The sequence below is a fragment of the Schistocerca cancellata genome, chromosome 11 (genome assembly GCF_023864275.1).
Source record: "Schistocerca cancellata isolate TAMUIC-IGC-003103 chromosome 11, iqSchCanc2.1, whole genome shotgun sequence".
Classification (NCBI taxonomy): Eukaryota; Metazoa; Arthropoda; class Insecta; order Orthoptera; family Acrididae; genus Schistocerca; species Schistocerca cancellata.
Window position 1 is genome coordinate 114,081,229 of NC_064636.1, and position 12,306 is coordinate 114,093,534.

General features: G+C 46.1%; 1 protein-coding gene across 1 annotated transcript in view; it reads left to right on the forward strand.

The window, feature by feature from the left end:
- Window positions 1–12,306, forward strand: part of LOC126108294 (adenylate cyclase type 5-like) — a 693,279-nt gene that overhangs the window by 467,245 nt on the left and 213,728 nt on the right. The window contains exon 9 of the mRNA XM_049913517.1: window positions 1,232–1,329. Within this exon, the coding sequence (XP_049769474.1) occupies window positions 1,232–1,329 (98 nt within the window). The remainder of the gene's footprint in view (window positions 1–1,231; window positions 1,330–12,306) is intronic.

Genomic DNA, 12,306 nt, shown 5'->3' on the forward strand with positions numbered 1-12,306 from the left:
GCATGTCTGGCATTCAATGGTGGTAGTCAGGACTGTCATGGGACTAGCATTTGACATTGATTGCTTCACTGAAAACTATTGGAGAAGACTGATGATGTGCTTAATGCTATTTCTGAAATGTCAGCGAAGGACATTTCCAAAATGGCATGCCAGAAGGCTCAGACTACAAGGAAAGATCTACATGAAGACCAAAAGGACAAATGTATGGCTATGGGCAACATCAAGGTACTTGTTTCCGGAATAAATCCTAGTAAAATGCTTTTTCTACATTTCTTGCAACTTTCGTTATTATGTGTATAAGACTAATTTTCTTCTGAACCATTGCAGATAAATAGATGAAGTTTTGTACTTACTGTAATAGCACTGGGCTACAAAATTTTTCAAAGTGCATAACTATCCAATTTATTTAATTATATCATACACACAAGTTTAAAAAATTGTTGCTGGGTTGTAAGAGTGATGCTCAAAAAATGCTATACAGATTTGTTTATCTAATTACTAAGAATAACCTACCGTATTTTGAAAGTGATAAGTGAAGTAATGTTTGAGAAAATGTTCCTCGTGTGATAGCAAATGTTCCAAAAGTACCCACACATGTCTAATCAAATTACTTGACAAAAAGTTTAAAAAAATAAATTGCTTTAAAACCAATAACATATTCTCAACACTTCAAATTGATTCAACTATCTTTCATACAATAAAAGTTACATTAGTTTATATGTACCTATGTATTTTCTTGTACCTCCCCCCACAAGTGATAAAAGTGTTACATGTGCTGCGTTTTTTGGCTATGGGTCCAAGAAGGTTACCTACTTAGTTTGATTTGTTTGATGAACCGTCATGATGTGGAACAATTTATTTTAAAATCACATTATTACCTTAGAGAAAACGTTTGTTTTGGTTTCCCATACAACCCCCAAAATTTAGTCGGTTTTTGAATAATTTTCACTCTGTATAAGATATTGTATAGCATATATTACCGTATACTGTGGAGGTGAGACTGCTGCATGGCGCAACGATTTCCTCTGATATCTTTCCAAGGCCGTGCCTAACCCATATAATGCGGCTAAGACAACTTGACGGAGTCAGAGCATGTGTTGCCTCCTGTACAACAGCAGGCTCACAGAGCTTGGGCCATACCAGGAATTCTGTGCACAGTGGTGATATCGATGTTGTGCTGCAGCTGTGGGCATGCTTTACACATAAAAAAGGACTTCTCGCTGTGTTGCAGTACTCCAAGGAGGGCGATCGCATGATGTCGACCTACTTCTTCAGCTCCTTCTTCATCTTCCTGTCCATCATGCTGGTCGAGCTCATCATCATGCCACAGTAAGTTTTATATTCATATCCTTTGTTCTGATTTTTCCTCTCAGTAGGATAGTTATTTTGTTATTGTACTTCTTTATAGTGGCAAGACACGTACACACATTAAAAAAAAAATTACATCACCTCGGTTCCGAGAGTTCCAGAACATGTAGAGACTGGAATAGAGATCAACATAAACACCATCTCCGCCCATTTTGTTGCTCATGAAAACATCGTACCACCATACAGCGAAACTTTCAGAGGTGGTGGTCCAGATCGCTGTACACACTGGTACCTCTTCTAATACCCAGTAGCACGTCCTCTTGCGTTGGACCTGGCGGTATACCAATTCGATTCTACACAGAGTACGCGAAAGAACTTGCGCCCGTTCTAACAGCCGTGTACCGCAAGTTTCTAGAGGAACGGAAGGTTACAAATGATTGGAAAAGAGCGCAGGTAGTTCCAGTTTTCAAGAAGTGTCGTCGAGCAGATGCGCAAAACTATAGACCTATATCTCTCACATCGATCTGTTGTAGAATTTTAGAACATGTTTTTTGCTCGTGTGTCATGTCATTTCTGGAAACCCAGAATCTACTCTGTAGAAATCAACATGGATTCCGGAAACAGCGATCGTGTGAGACCCAACTCGCTTTATTTGTTCGTGAGACCCAGAAAATATTAGATACAGGCTCCCAGGTAGATGCCATCTTCCTTGACTTCCTGAAGGCGTTCGATACAGTTCCGCACTGTCGCCTGATAAACAAAGTAAGAGCCTACGGAATATCAGACCAGCTGTGTGGCTGGATTGAGGAGTTTTTAGCAAACAGAACACAGCATGTTGTTCTCATTGGAGAGACGTCTACAGACGTTAAAGTAACCTCTGGCGTGCCACAAGGTAGTGTTACGGGACCATTGCTTTTCACAATATATATAAATGACCTAGTAGATAGTGTCGGAAGTTCCATGCAGCTTAACACGGATGATGCTGTAGCATAAAAAGAAGTTGCAGCATTAGAAAGTTGCAGCGAAATGCAGGAAGATCTGCAGCGGAAAGTCACTTGGTGCAGGGATTGGCAACTGACCCTTAACAAAGACAAATGTAATGTATTGCGAATACATAGAAAGAAGAATCCTTTATTGTATGATTATATGATAGCGGATCAAACACTGGTAGCAGTTACTTCTATAAAATATCTGGGAGTATGCGTACGGAACGATTTGAAGTGGTATGATCATATAAAATTAATTGTTGGTAAGGCAGGTACCAGGTTGAGATTCATTGGGAGAGTCCTTAGAAAATGTAGTCCATCAACAAAGGAGCTGGCTTACAAAACACTCGTTCGACCTATACTTGAGTATTGCGCATCAGTGTGGGATCCGTGCCAGGTCGGGTTGACAGAGGAGATAGAGAAAATCCAAAGAAGAGCGGCACGTTTCGTCACAGGGTTAGTTGGTGAGCGTGATAGCATTACGGAGATGTTTAGCAAACTGAAGTGGCGGACTCTGCAAGAGAGGCGCTCTGCATCGCGTTGTAGCTTGCTGTCCAGGTTCCGAGGGGGTGCCTTTCTGGATGAGGTATCGAATATATTGCTTCCCCCTACTTATACCTCCCGAGGAGATCACGAGTGTAAAATTAGAGAGATTCGAGCGCGCACGGAGGCTTTCCGGCAGTCGTTCTCCCTGCGGACCATACACGACTGGAACAGGAAAGGGAGGTCATGACAGTGACACGTGAAGTGTCCTCCGCCACACACCGTTGGGTGGCTTTCGGAGTATAAATGTTAGATGTAGTAGATGATGCATGTCTGTAGTCGTCGTGGCATACTATCCACAAGTTCATCAACGCATTTTTGGTCCACATTGTCCCACTCCTCAACGGCGATTCGGTGTAGATCCCTCAGAATGGTTGGTGGGTCACGTCGTCCATAAACAGGCCTTTTCAATCTATCCCAAGCATGTTCGATAGGGTTCATGTCTGGAGAACATGCTGGCCTCTCTAGTCGAGCGATGTCGTTATCCTGAGGGAAGTCATTCACAAGATGTGCACGATGGGAGCGCGAATTGTCGTCCGTGAAGACGAATCCTCGCCAATATGTTGTCGATATGGTTGCACTATCGGCTGGAGGATGGCATTCACATATAGTACAGTCGTTATGGCGCCTTCCATGACCACCAGTAGCATACGTCGGCTTCACATAATGCCACCCTAAAACAGAAGGTAACCTCCACCTGGCTGCACTCGCTGGACAGTGTGTCTAAGGCGTTCAGCCTGACCGGGTTGCCTCCAAACACGTTTCCAACGATTGTCTGGTTGAAGGCATATGCGACATCAGTGACGAGAACATGATGCCAATCCGGAGCGGTTCATTCGATATGTTGTTGGACCTATCAGCACCGCGCTGCATGATGTCGTGGTTGCAAAGATGGACCTCGCCATGGATGTCGGGAGTAAAGTTGCGCATCATGCAGTCTATTGCACAGACTTTGAGTCGTAACACGATGTCCTGTGGCTGCACGAAAAGCATTATTCAACATGGTGGCGTTGCTGTCATGGTTCCTCCGAGCCATAATCCGTAGGTAGCGGTCATCCACTGCAGTAATAGCCCTCGGGCGACCTGAGCGAGGCGTGTCGTCGGCCGTTCCTGTCTCTCTGTAACTCCTCCATGTACAAACAACATCGCTTTGCTTCACTCCGAGACGCCTGCTGACAGCCCTTCCTGGTACAAAGTAACGATGCGGATGTGACCGCACCGTGCTATTGGCCGTCTAGACATGGTAGAACTACAGACAACACAACTACAGACTTCCTGGTCGAATGACTGGAACTCATCGGCTGTCGGACCCCCTCCGTCTAATAGGCGCTGCTCATGCATGGCTGTTTACATTTTTGGGTGGGTTTAGTGACATCTCTGAACAGTCAAAGGCGCTATGTCTGTGATATAATATCCACAGTGAAAGTCTATCTTCAAGAGTTGTGGGAACTGGGGTGATGCAAAACTTTTTTTGATGTGTGTATTTTGGGAACGGTCTTATGTTAAGTAAGCAAATGAAGGCTAAGTAATAGCTGTAACAGATTCAGTAAAAACCGTTTAAAAATTCTGAGTTGATAATGAAATGAAACAAAAATTTGTCACACACCCAGGAACTGTGACACTAATCCATGTGGCACCACCTCTAGCCTTGGTAATGCACCCAGTTGTGCGACGAAGAGAGTCTACAAGTTGCTTCACGTATGCCATACCCAGCTGAAGCCACTCAGCGCTGATTACATCTCGTAAATTTCCCATATTGAAAAGCTGTTGATTGCTACATTACACACACTGTTCAAAATAGTCCCAGGCATTTTATGTGGGAATAGGGTAAAGTGGTGTGGCAGCCCAGTCAAGGTGCGATAGGGTACCAGGGTGTTCGTCAACCAGGAAAATATGCGTGCAGCCTTCTCGGCAGATGGGACTGTCGTCACTATAATCACCATGAAGTGTACAAGAAACGAAATACTTGATCACCAAGGATATTGAAATAAACATCCTATTTTATGTTAACAATAATCTGAATGAGTGAGCCAAAATCCATGGCTCAGGGTGGGCACTCGCCATCATCATTGGTCATGGTGGGCACCACAGTTTAAAGACCATCCATCCTGGTGTCTTGTCACTACAACAGTGGAGCTGTTGAACCATGACGAGTTGCCATGGTGATCTCTCGCCGATGGTACAGCGCTTGTGTCAGGGCTCTGTAGTTTTGTGGACGTCAGCAATGTGGCTTCTCGCGTGGGTTGTCCGCTGGACGGACAAAGTGCTAACACTAGCACACCATGCTCCAGTATCCACGTATGTCGTTGAGAGCAACAACCTGCTCTCTGGGTTGGGCTCAAACTGTGTAGTTGGTATGAATAAGGGGCTGTTACAACCAGGGATGTTTTACTGGAAATTTGCCCAACAATTCTAGGAACCCCCATAGCTGCTGCCGATTTTCAGCCTTGGAGGTGATGCTTCATTTTCCATCAGCCGACTCACTCACCACCGTACCAGTCACGCCCTGACCCTCACGCTATGGAAAACACCCCCAAAACATCACAGATCCACTTGTTAGTAAACGCGTCATTGAACCTTTAGAGAACTTGATGCGTAGCATCTTATGAATAGAAGGAAAATCACGGCTCATCAGACCACTCTATTCAGTTGCTGGAAGGTTCTGTCCGGTTTCTGTGTTGTTTTGGCAATTGAAGACGTGACGTTTTCTCTGTCGTTTTGAGCAGCAGCGTTTTGCGTGGTATGCTGCTCCGAATGTCTGTTGAGGCAGTTCGCATTGTTTGCTCGGAAATTGGTCGAGATGTAACTACATTTACTGACAGCAGCGCTGTCAGGTATGAACGCGATTGTCGTTGACAAGGTGTGACATTCATATCAAATCGTGGCCGGCTATAATATTTTATGACCTACCGCGCTGATACGCTAACAAATCGAGTGGCTTCATTCAAGGTGAAAGCATGGGCACGTCCAGACATGGTAAATCCTTTGTGCAACTCTGTCGTGTCTCCTTGTCCACCTATTTTACTGTACTGATACTCGACGAGCCGGGGATATTTGCGACCGATTCTCAAAAGCCCGGTGGTCCCACCTTTCTTGAAGTATGGAGTAGTAGTGGACGAAAGACCACACCGTAGTACTTATACAGCTGTACCGCAAACGTCCTTGTCTGTGGAAACTGCACCAAGAACATCACACGAACAACAATGTAAAAAGTAGGGTGTAGGAAGAGATGGGTGAAACATTTGTGGGCGATACTGCAACTGCGGAGCAAAGTTTAATGAAAACTAAGCTAAAAAATTTGAAATTAATTTTCAGGAAAGAGCTCACAAAGGTGGTGCTGTGTGAAACAACCGAAAAATCGAGAGAGACCGGGGAGGGGGTGGGGGTCCTGGGGGGGAGGGGGGGATGAGGTGAGAACTCTTGCATAAACCAACACTGTGATGAGTGCCGGTACAAATTTCCTTCTACTATGTTCGTTATTGTATTACCCATAGCTGTGTTACGTCCATTATTTTGCAGCTCCTGTACTGACGAGCCAAAACATTTTGACCACCTGGTCAGTAGCTTGTTGGGCCATCTTTGTGATGCAATATACACTACTGCCCATTAAAATTGCTACACCACGAAGATGACGTGCTACAGACGCGAAATTTATCCGACAGGAAGAAGAGGCTGTGATATGCAAATGATTAGCTTATCAGAGCATTTACACAAGGTTGGCGCCGGTGGCGACACCTACAACGTGCTGACATGAGGAAAGTTTCCAACCGATTTCTCATACACAAACAGCAGTTGACCGGCGTTGCCTGGTGAAACGTTGTTGTGATGCCTCGTGTAAGGAGGAGAAATAGGTACCATCACGTTTCCGACTTTGACAAAAGTCGGACTGTAGCCTATCGCGATTGCGGTTTATCGTATCGCGACATTGCTGCTCGCGTTGGTCGAGATCCAATGACTGTTAGCACAATATGGAATCGGTGGGTTCAGGAGGGTAATACGGAACGCCGTGCTGGATCCCAACGGCCTTGTATCACTGGCAGTCGAGATGACAGGCACCTTATCCGCATGGCTGTAACGGATCGTGTAGCCACGTCTCGATCCCTGAGTCTACAGATGGGGACGTTTGCAAGACAACAACCATCTGCACCAACATTTCGACGACGTTTGCAGCAGCATGGACTATCAGCTAGGAGACCGTGGCTGCCGTCACTCTTGACGCTGCATCACAGACAGGAACGCCTGCGATGGTGTACTCGACGACGAACCTGGGTGCACGAATGGCAAAACTTCATTTTTTTAGATGAATCCAGGTTCTATTTACAGCATAACGATGGTCGCATCCGTGTTTGGCGACATCGCGGTGAACGCACATTGGAAGCGTGTATTCGTCATCGCCATACTGGCGTATCACCCGGCGTGATGGTGTGGGGTGCCATTGGTTACACGTCTCGGTCACCTCTTGTTCGCATTGACGGCACTTTGAACACTGGACGTTACATTTCAGATGTGTTACGACCCGTGGCTCTACCCTTCATTAGATCCCTGCGAAACCCTACATTTCAGCAGGATAATGCACGACTGCATGTTGCAGGTCCTGTACGGGCCTTTCTGGATACAGAAAATGTTCGAGTGCTGCCCTGGCCAGCACATTCTCTAGATCTCTCACTAATTGAAAACGTCTGGTCAATGGTGGCCGAGCAACTGGCTCGTCACAATACGCTAGCCACTACTCTTGATGAACTGTGGTATCGTGTTGAAGCTGCATAGGCAGCTGTGCCTGTACACGCCATCCAAGATCTGTTTGACTCAATGCCCAGGCGTATCAAGGCTGTTATTACGGCCAGAGGTGATTGTTCTGGGTACTGATTTCTCAGGATCTATGCAGCCAAATTATGTGAAAATGTGATCAAATGTCAGTTCTAGTATAGTATATTTGTCCAATCAATACCCGTTCATCATCTGCATTTCTTCTTGTAGCAATTTTAATGGCCAGTAGTGTATTCTGCGAATCATCGATTCTACAGTTCGTTCATAGGTTTGTGGGGGAATGTGGTGTTAGATGCAAACGTACGACTCATGTAATTCTGGTAAATAACTGAGCGCTGATTTGTGTAGACGGTGACAGGGGGGCGAGGGGGAGGGGGTGGGGGCAGGGGACAGCGATCCAGATGGGAACCATCGGAATCGCATAGGCGAATTTTGTGGCCAAGTCATTTACGCGATTTCTGTATCATGCTCCTCGAATCTCTACACCACGATTGTGGCTTCGAGACACGAACATCTATACTGCTAGAAGATGGCATCAAGCATGAAGGGATACAGATGATCGAAGGCTGACATGGTATTCTCCATTTCTCAAAAAAAAAAAAAAAAAAAAAAAAAAAAGTTCAAATGTGTGTGAAATCTTATGGGACTGAACTGCTAAGGTCTTCAGTCCCTAAGCTTACACAGTACTTAACCTAAATTATCCTAAGGACAAACACACTCACCCGTGCCCGAGGGAGGACTCTAACCTCCGCCGGGACCAGCCGCACAGTCCATGACTGCAGCGCCAGAGACCGCTCGGCTAATCCCGCGCGGCTATTCTCCATTTCTAACGCAGGTCCCATGCAAGCACAGGAGCATGTCTGTTACAGCACAATGCTGCTCGGAAAGCTTGCGTCCGTGGCGCACTGCACGGCTCGAGTTGCCTTTTCCTTAAATGATGTCATTTGTAGAGACGACTGTCAACCTGTAGGTAGCAAAACCGTGATTCACACGACGAGCTGACGCATTTCCAGTGATTCACGGTCCAATCTCGATGATCCCGAGACCAATACAAACGCAACCAACGATGTCGTTGGGTCAGCATGTGTACACGCAGAGCTGGTCTGCCGTCGAGTCCCTTGTTCAACAATGTGCGCTGAATGCTGTACCCCGAAACACCTGTTGGTGCACCTGTACTGTGCTCTTTCGGCAGGGATGCCACAGATCATCATCTATCCTACTGTACAGTGGAGGCAAGCCTCCAAACCCCACTTTCTGTGAAGATTGTGGACATCCAACCATTTAGCGCCTAATGGTAGTCTCACTGTCATTCTACCTCTTTCTGTAGATGCTCACGGCAGTAGCACGTGAACATTCGACCAACTTCGCCGTTTTGGAGATGTTCACAGCTACTGCGTAATAATAATGTGACCGTTCCCAAAGTCGCTTGTGTCAATGCATTTCCCCATTGTCAACACATATCTTCGCTAGAGTAATCGCCCATCCGTCTCTGCTCGGCTTACGTAGTTCTCTTACTTCGTCGTGTGTCCGCAATGCCACCAGGAGGCATACAACCTTGCAGTGGGCAGTGGTCATAATGTTTTGGCTGATCAGTGGACATGAATTGCTATACTTTACAAAGTATCAAGAACGCCCTCTTCCTAGCACATTATGCTTCTCAAATTACTGTAAGGCGTCGAACACATATACGGCCCAATGAGTCGTTCACCATGCAGTGTCTAGTTTAGAACATAGGTCGATCTATTATGTTTTGAGGCTGCTTTTCGCATCGTGACTTCGATAGACTGATAGCATGAACCTGTATGTATATTTCAGCATTCTGGGTGACCAGCTGTACCTCCTTCTTATGCACGTTCATGATGAGTGCGCTGTGGATAATTCCATCTTCCTAGGTGGCAACATACGTGTTCATGGGGTTGCCAGCATGCGTTGCTGATTTGAAAGGCACTCACTCACAGAATCGCACCTTGAATGCTGCTCTTAATCAGTCGACATGAGTCTCACAGTAAATGTATCGAACTATTTGGAACAATGGGTGTAGCATACCGATCGACATCCCTTCAGGATCTCGTTGTCAATCAGTGGCTATAGCTGCATCTGACATTCAGGAAGAAACTTGTGAGCTCTGTTCTTCACGGGATTGAGATCATCATCAAACTCAGAGGCAGTGATGTGTAGTATTAGGTTGATGCCTCGAGGAGGAGACTAATTTTTAGGGTAGCGTGGTTCCATATTTAGTAGTATAATTATAATTACCTGCAAAAATCTCGAATCTCCACCAATATATGCATATAGACACTGAAGACCGAAAGAAACTGGTACACCTGACCAACATCACGTAGGACCCCTGTGAGCACGCAGAAGTTCAGCAACGTGACGTGGCATGGACTCAGCTAATGTCTGAGGTAGTGCTGGAGCGAACTGATACCATGAATACTGCAGGCCTGTCCATAAAACCCGTAAGAGTACGAGGTGGTGGTGATCTCTTCTGAACAGCACGTTACAAGGCATCCGACATGTGCTCAGTGATGTTCATTTCAGGGTAGTTTGGTGGCCAGCGAAAGTGTTTAAAAACAGAAGAGTGTTCCGGGAGCCAATCTATAGCAATTGCTGGAATTGCCCAAGTCCGTCGGAATGCACAATGGACATGAATGGATGCAGGTGATCATACAGGATGCTTACGAACGAGTAACCTGTCAGAGTCGTATCTAGACGTATCGCGGGTCCCGTATCACTCCAACAGCACACGCCCCACACCATTCCAAAGCCTCCACACTCTTGAACAGTCCCCTGCTGACATGCTGGAACCACGAATTCATGAGGTTGTCTCCATACCCGTACACGTCCATCCGCTAAATGCAATTTGAAACGACAGTCGTCCGACCAGGCAAAATATTTCCAGACATCAACAGTCCAACGTCGGTGTTGACTGGTCCAGGCGAGGCGTAAAGCTTTGTGTCATGAAGACATCAAGGCTATACAATGAGCCTTCGGCTCAGAAAGCCCATTCTGATGATGTTTCGTTGAATGGTTCGCACGCTGACACTTGTTGATGGCCCAGCAATGAAATCTGCAGCAATTTACGCAAGGGTTGCACCACTGTCACGTTGAACGATTCCCTCCGGTCGTCGTTCGTCCCGCTCTTGCATGATCTTTTTCCGGCCATAACGATGTCGGAGGTTTGATGTTTTACCGCATTCCTCATATTCACGGCACACTCGTGAAATGGTCGTACGAGAAAATCTCCACTTCATGGCTGCCTCGGAGATGCTGTGTCCTATCGCACGTGCGCCGACTATAGCACCACATTGAAACAAATCTTGATGACTTGCCATCGTAGCAGCAGCAACTAAGAACTGCACCAGACACTTGTCTCATATGGGTGACGTATACTCGTATTACCGATCGCAAAAATCAAATGGCTCTGAGCACTATGGGACTTAACATCTGAGGTGATCAGTCACCTAGAACTTAGAATTACTTAAACCTAACTAACCTAAGGACAACACGCACATCCACGCCCGAGGCAGGATTCGATCCTGCGACCGTAGCGGTCGCGTTGCCGTCCCCAACGACGTATTCTGCCTCTTTAGATATCTCTGTATTTGAATACGTATGCCTATACCAGAGTTTTGGCGCTTCAGTGTAGATGCTCTGCAAGTACTGAAACCAAGCTACATTGCATTTGCTATTGTTGTGAAATCTGTTTGTACAACAGACGCGATTCTCCACTGATGACACAGTGTTTCTGTATTGCTTGTTATATAGTATAAGGGGTAATCAAGAAGTTTTCGTTTGAGGGTGTTGTCGCAGCAAAAAAAAAAAAAAAAAAAAAAAAAAACGTTCAAATGACTCTGAGCACTATGGGACTTAACTGCTATGGTCATCAGGCCCCTAGAACTTAGAACTACTTAAACCTAACTAACCTAAGGACATCACACACATCCATGCCCGAGGCAGGATTCGAACCTGCGACCGTAGCGGTCTCGCGGTTCCAGAGTGTAGCTTCTAGAAATGCTCGGCCACTCCGGCCGGCTGTTGTCGCAGCGACTCAGTCGCGGCTATATAAGCAGCGATGTGTTGACAAGAGACCAGTGTGGCATTCGCGTCTTTAGGAGTTGCGCGTGGCAAGTGTGGAAAGTTGGAAATTGGCGAATTTATTACCAAATTCGTCCAAACAGGACCAACATGTTACTCTTTCCTTGGGTGTCGCTAGAAATCCATCGGTGAATGAATATTGTGTATGGGGAGCATGTCTGTCAAGAACCACGACTCTGGAAAACTGCGACAACGGATGCTGCTGCTTCATAATACCGCACTTCCCTACATCGCAAACGTAGTAACGGAGAAGTTATGCCAACTGAAGTGGGAGGCACTCGAGGAAGTGCGCTATAGCCCTCATCTATCCCCCATGCGATTATCACGCCTTTGGTCCCTTAAAACAGGCCTTGAAAGGTCGACGGTTCCTCTCTGACGAGGGTGAGCAACAGGCAGTTCAGGACTTCTTTATGCAGCAGGGCACTGTGTTTTTGAAACGGGCATCTTTAACCTGGTGCATCGGTGGGATGCCTGATTGGCATACCGATTCTACACTGTACAGTTTTTGAAAGAAAACTTTTTCTATCCTTATACTGGCGACGGCTGGAAAAAATTCACTTTCAGCATTTCCGAACGCTCTTGAGGACAGAAGTATAAAATATAC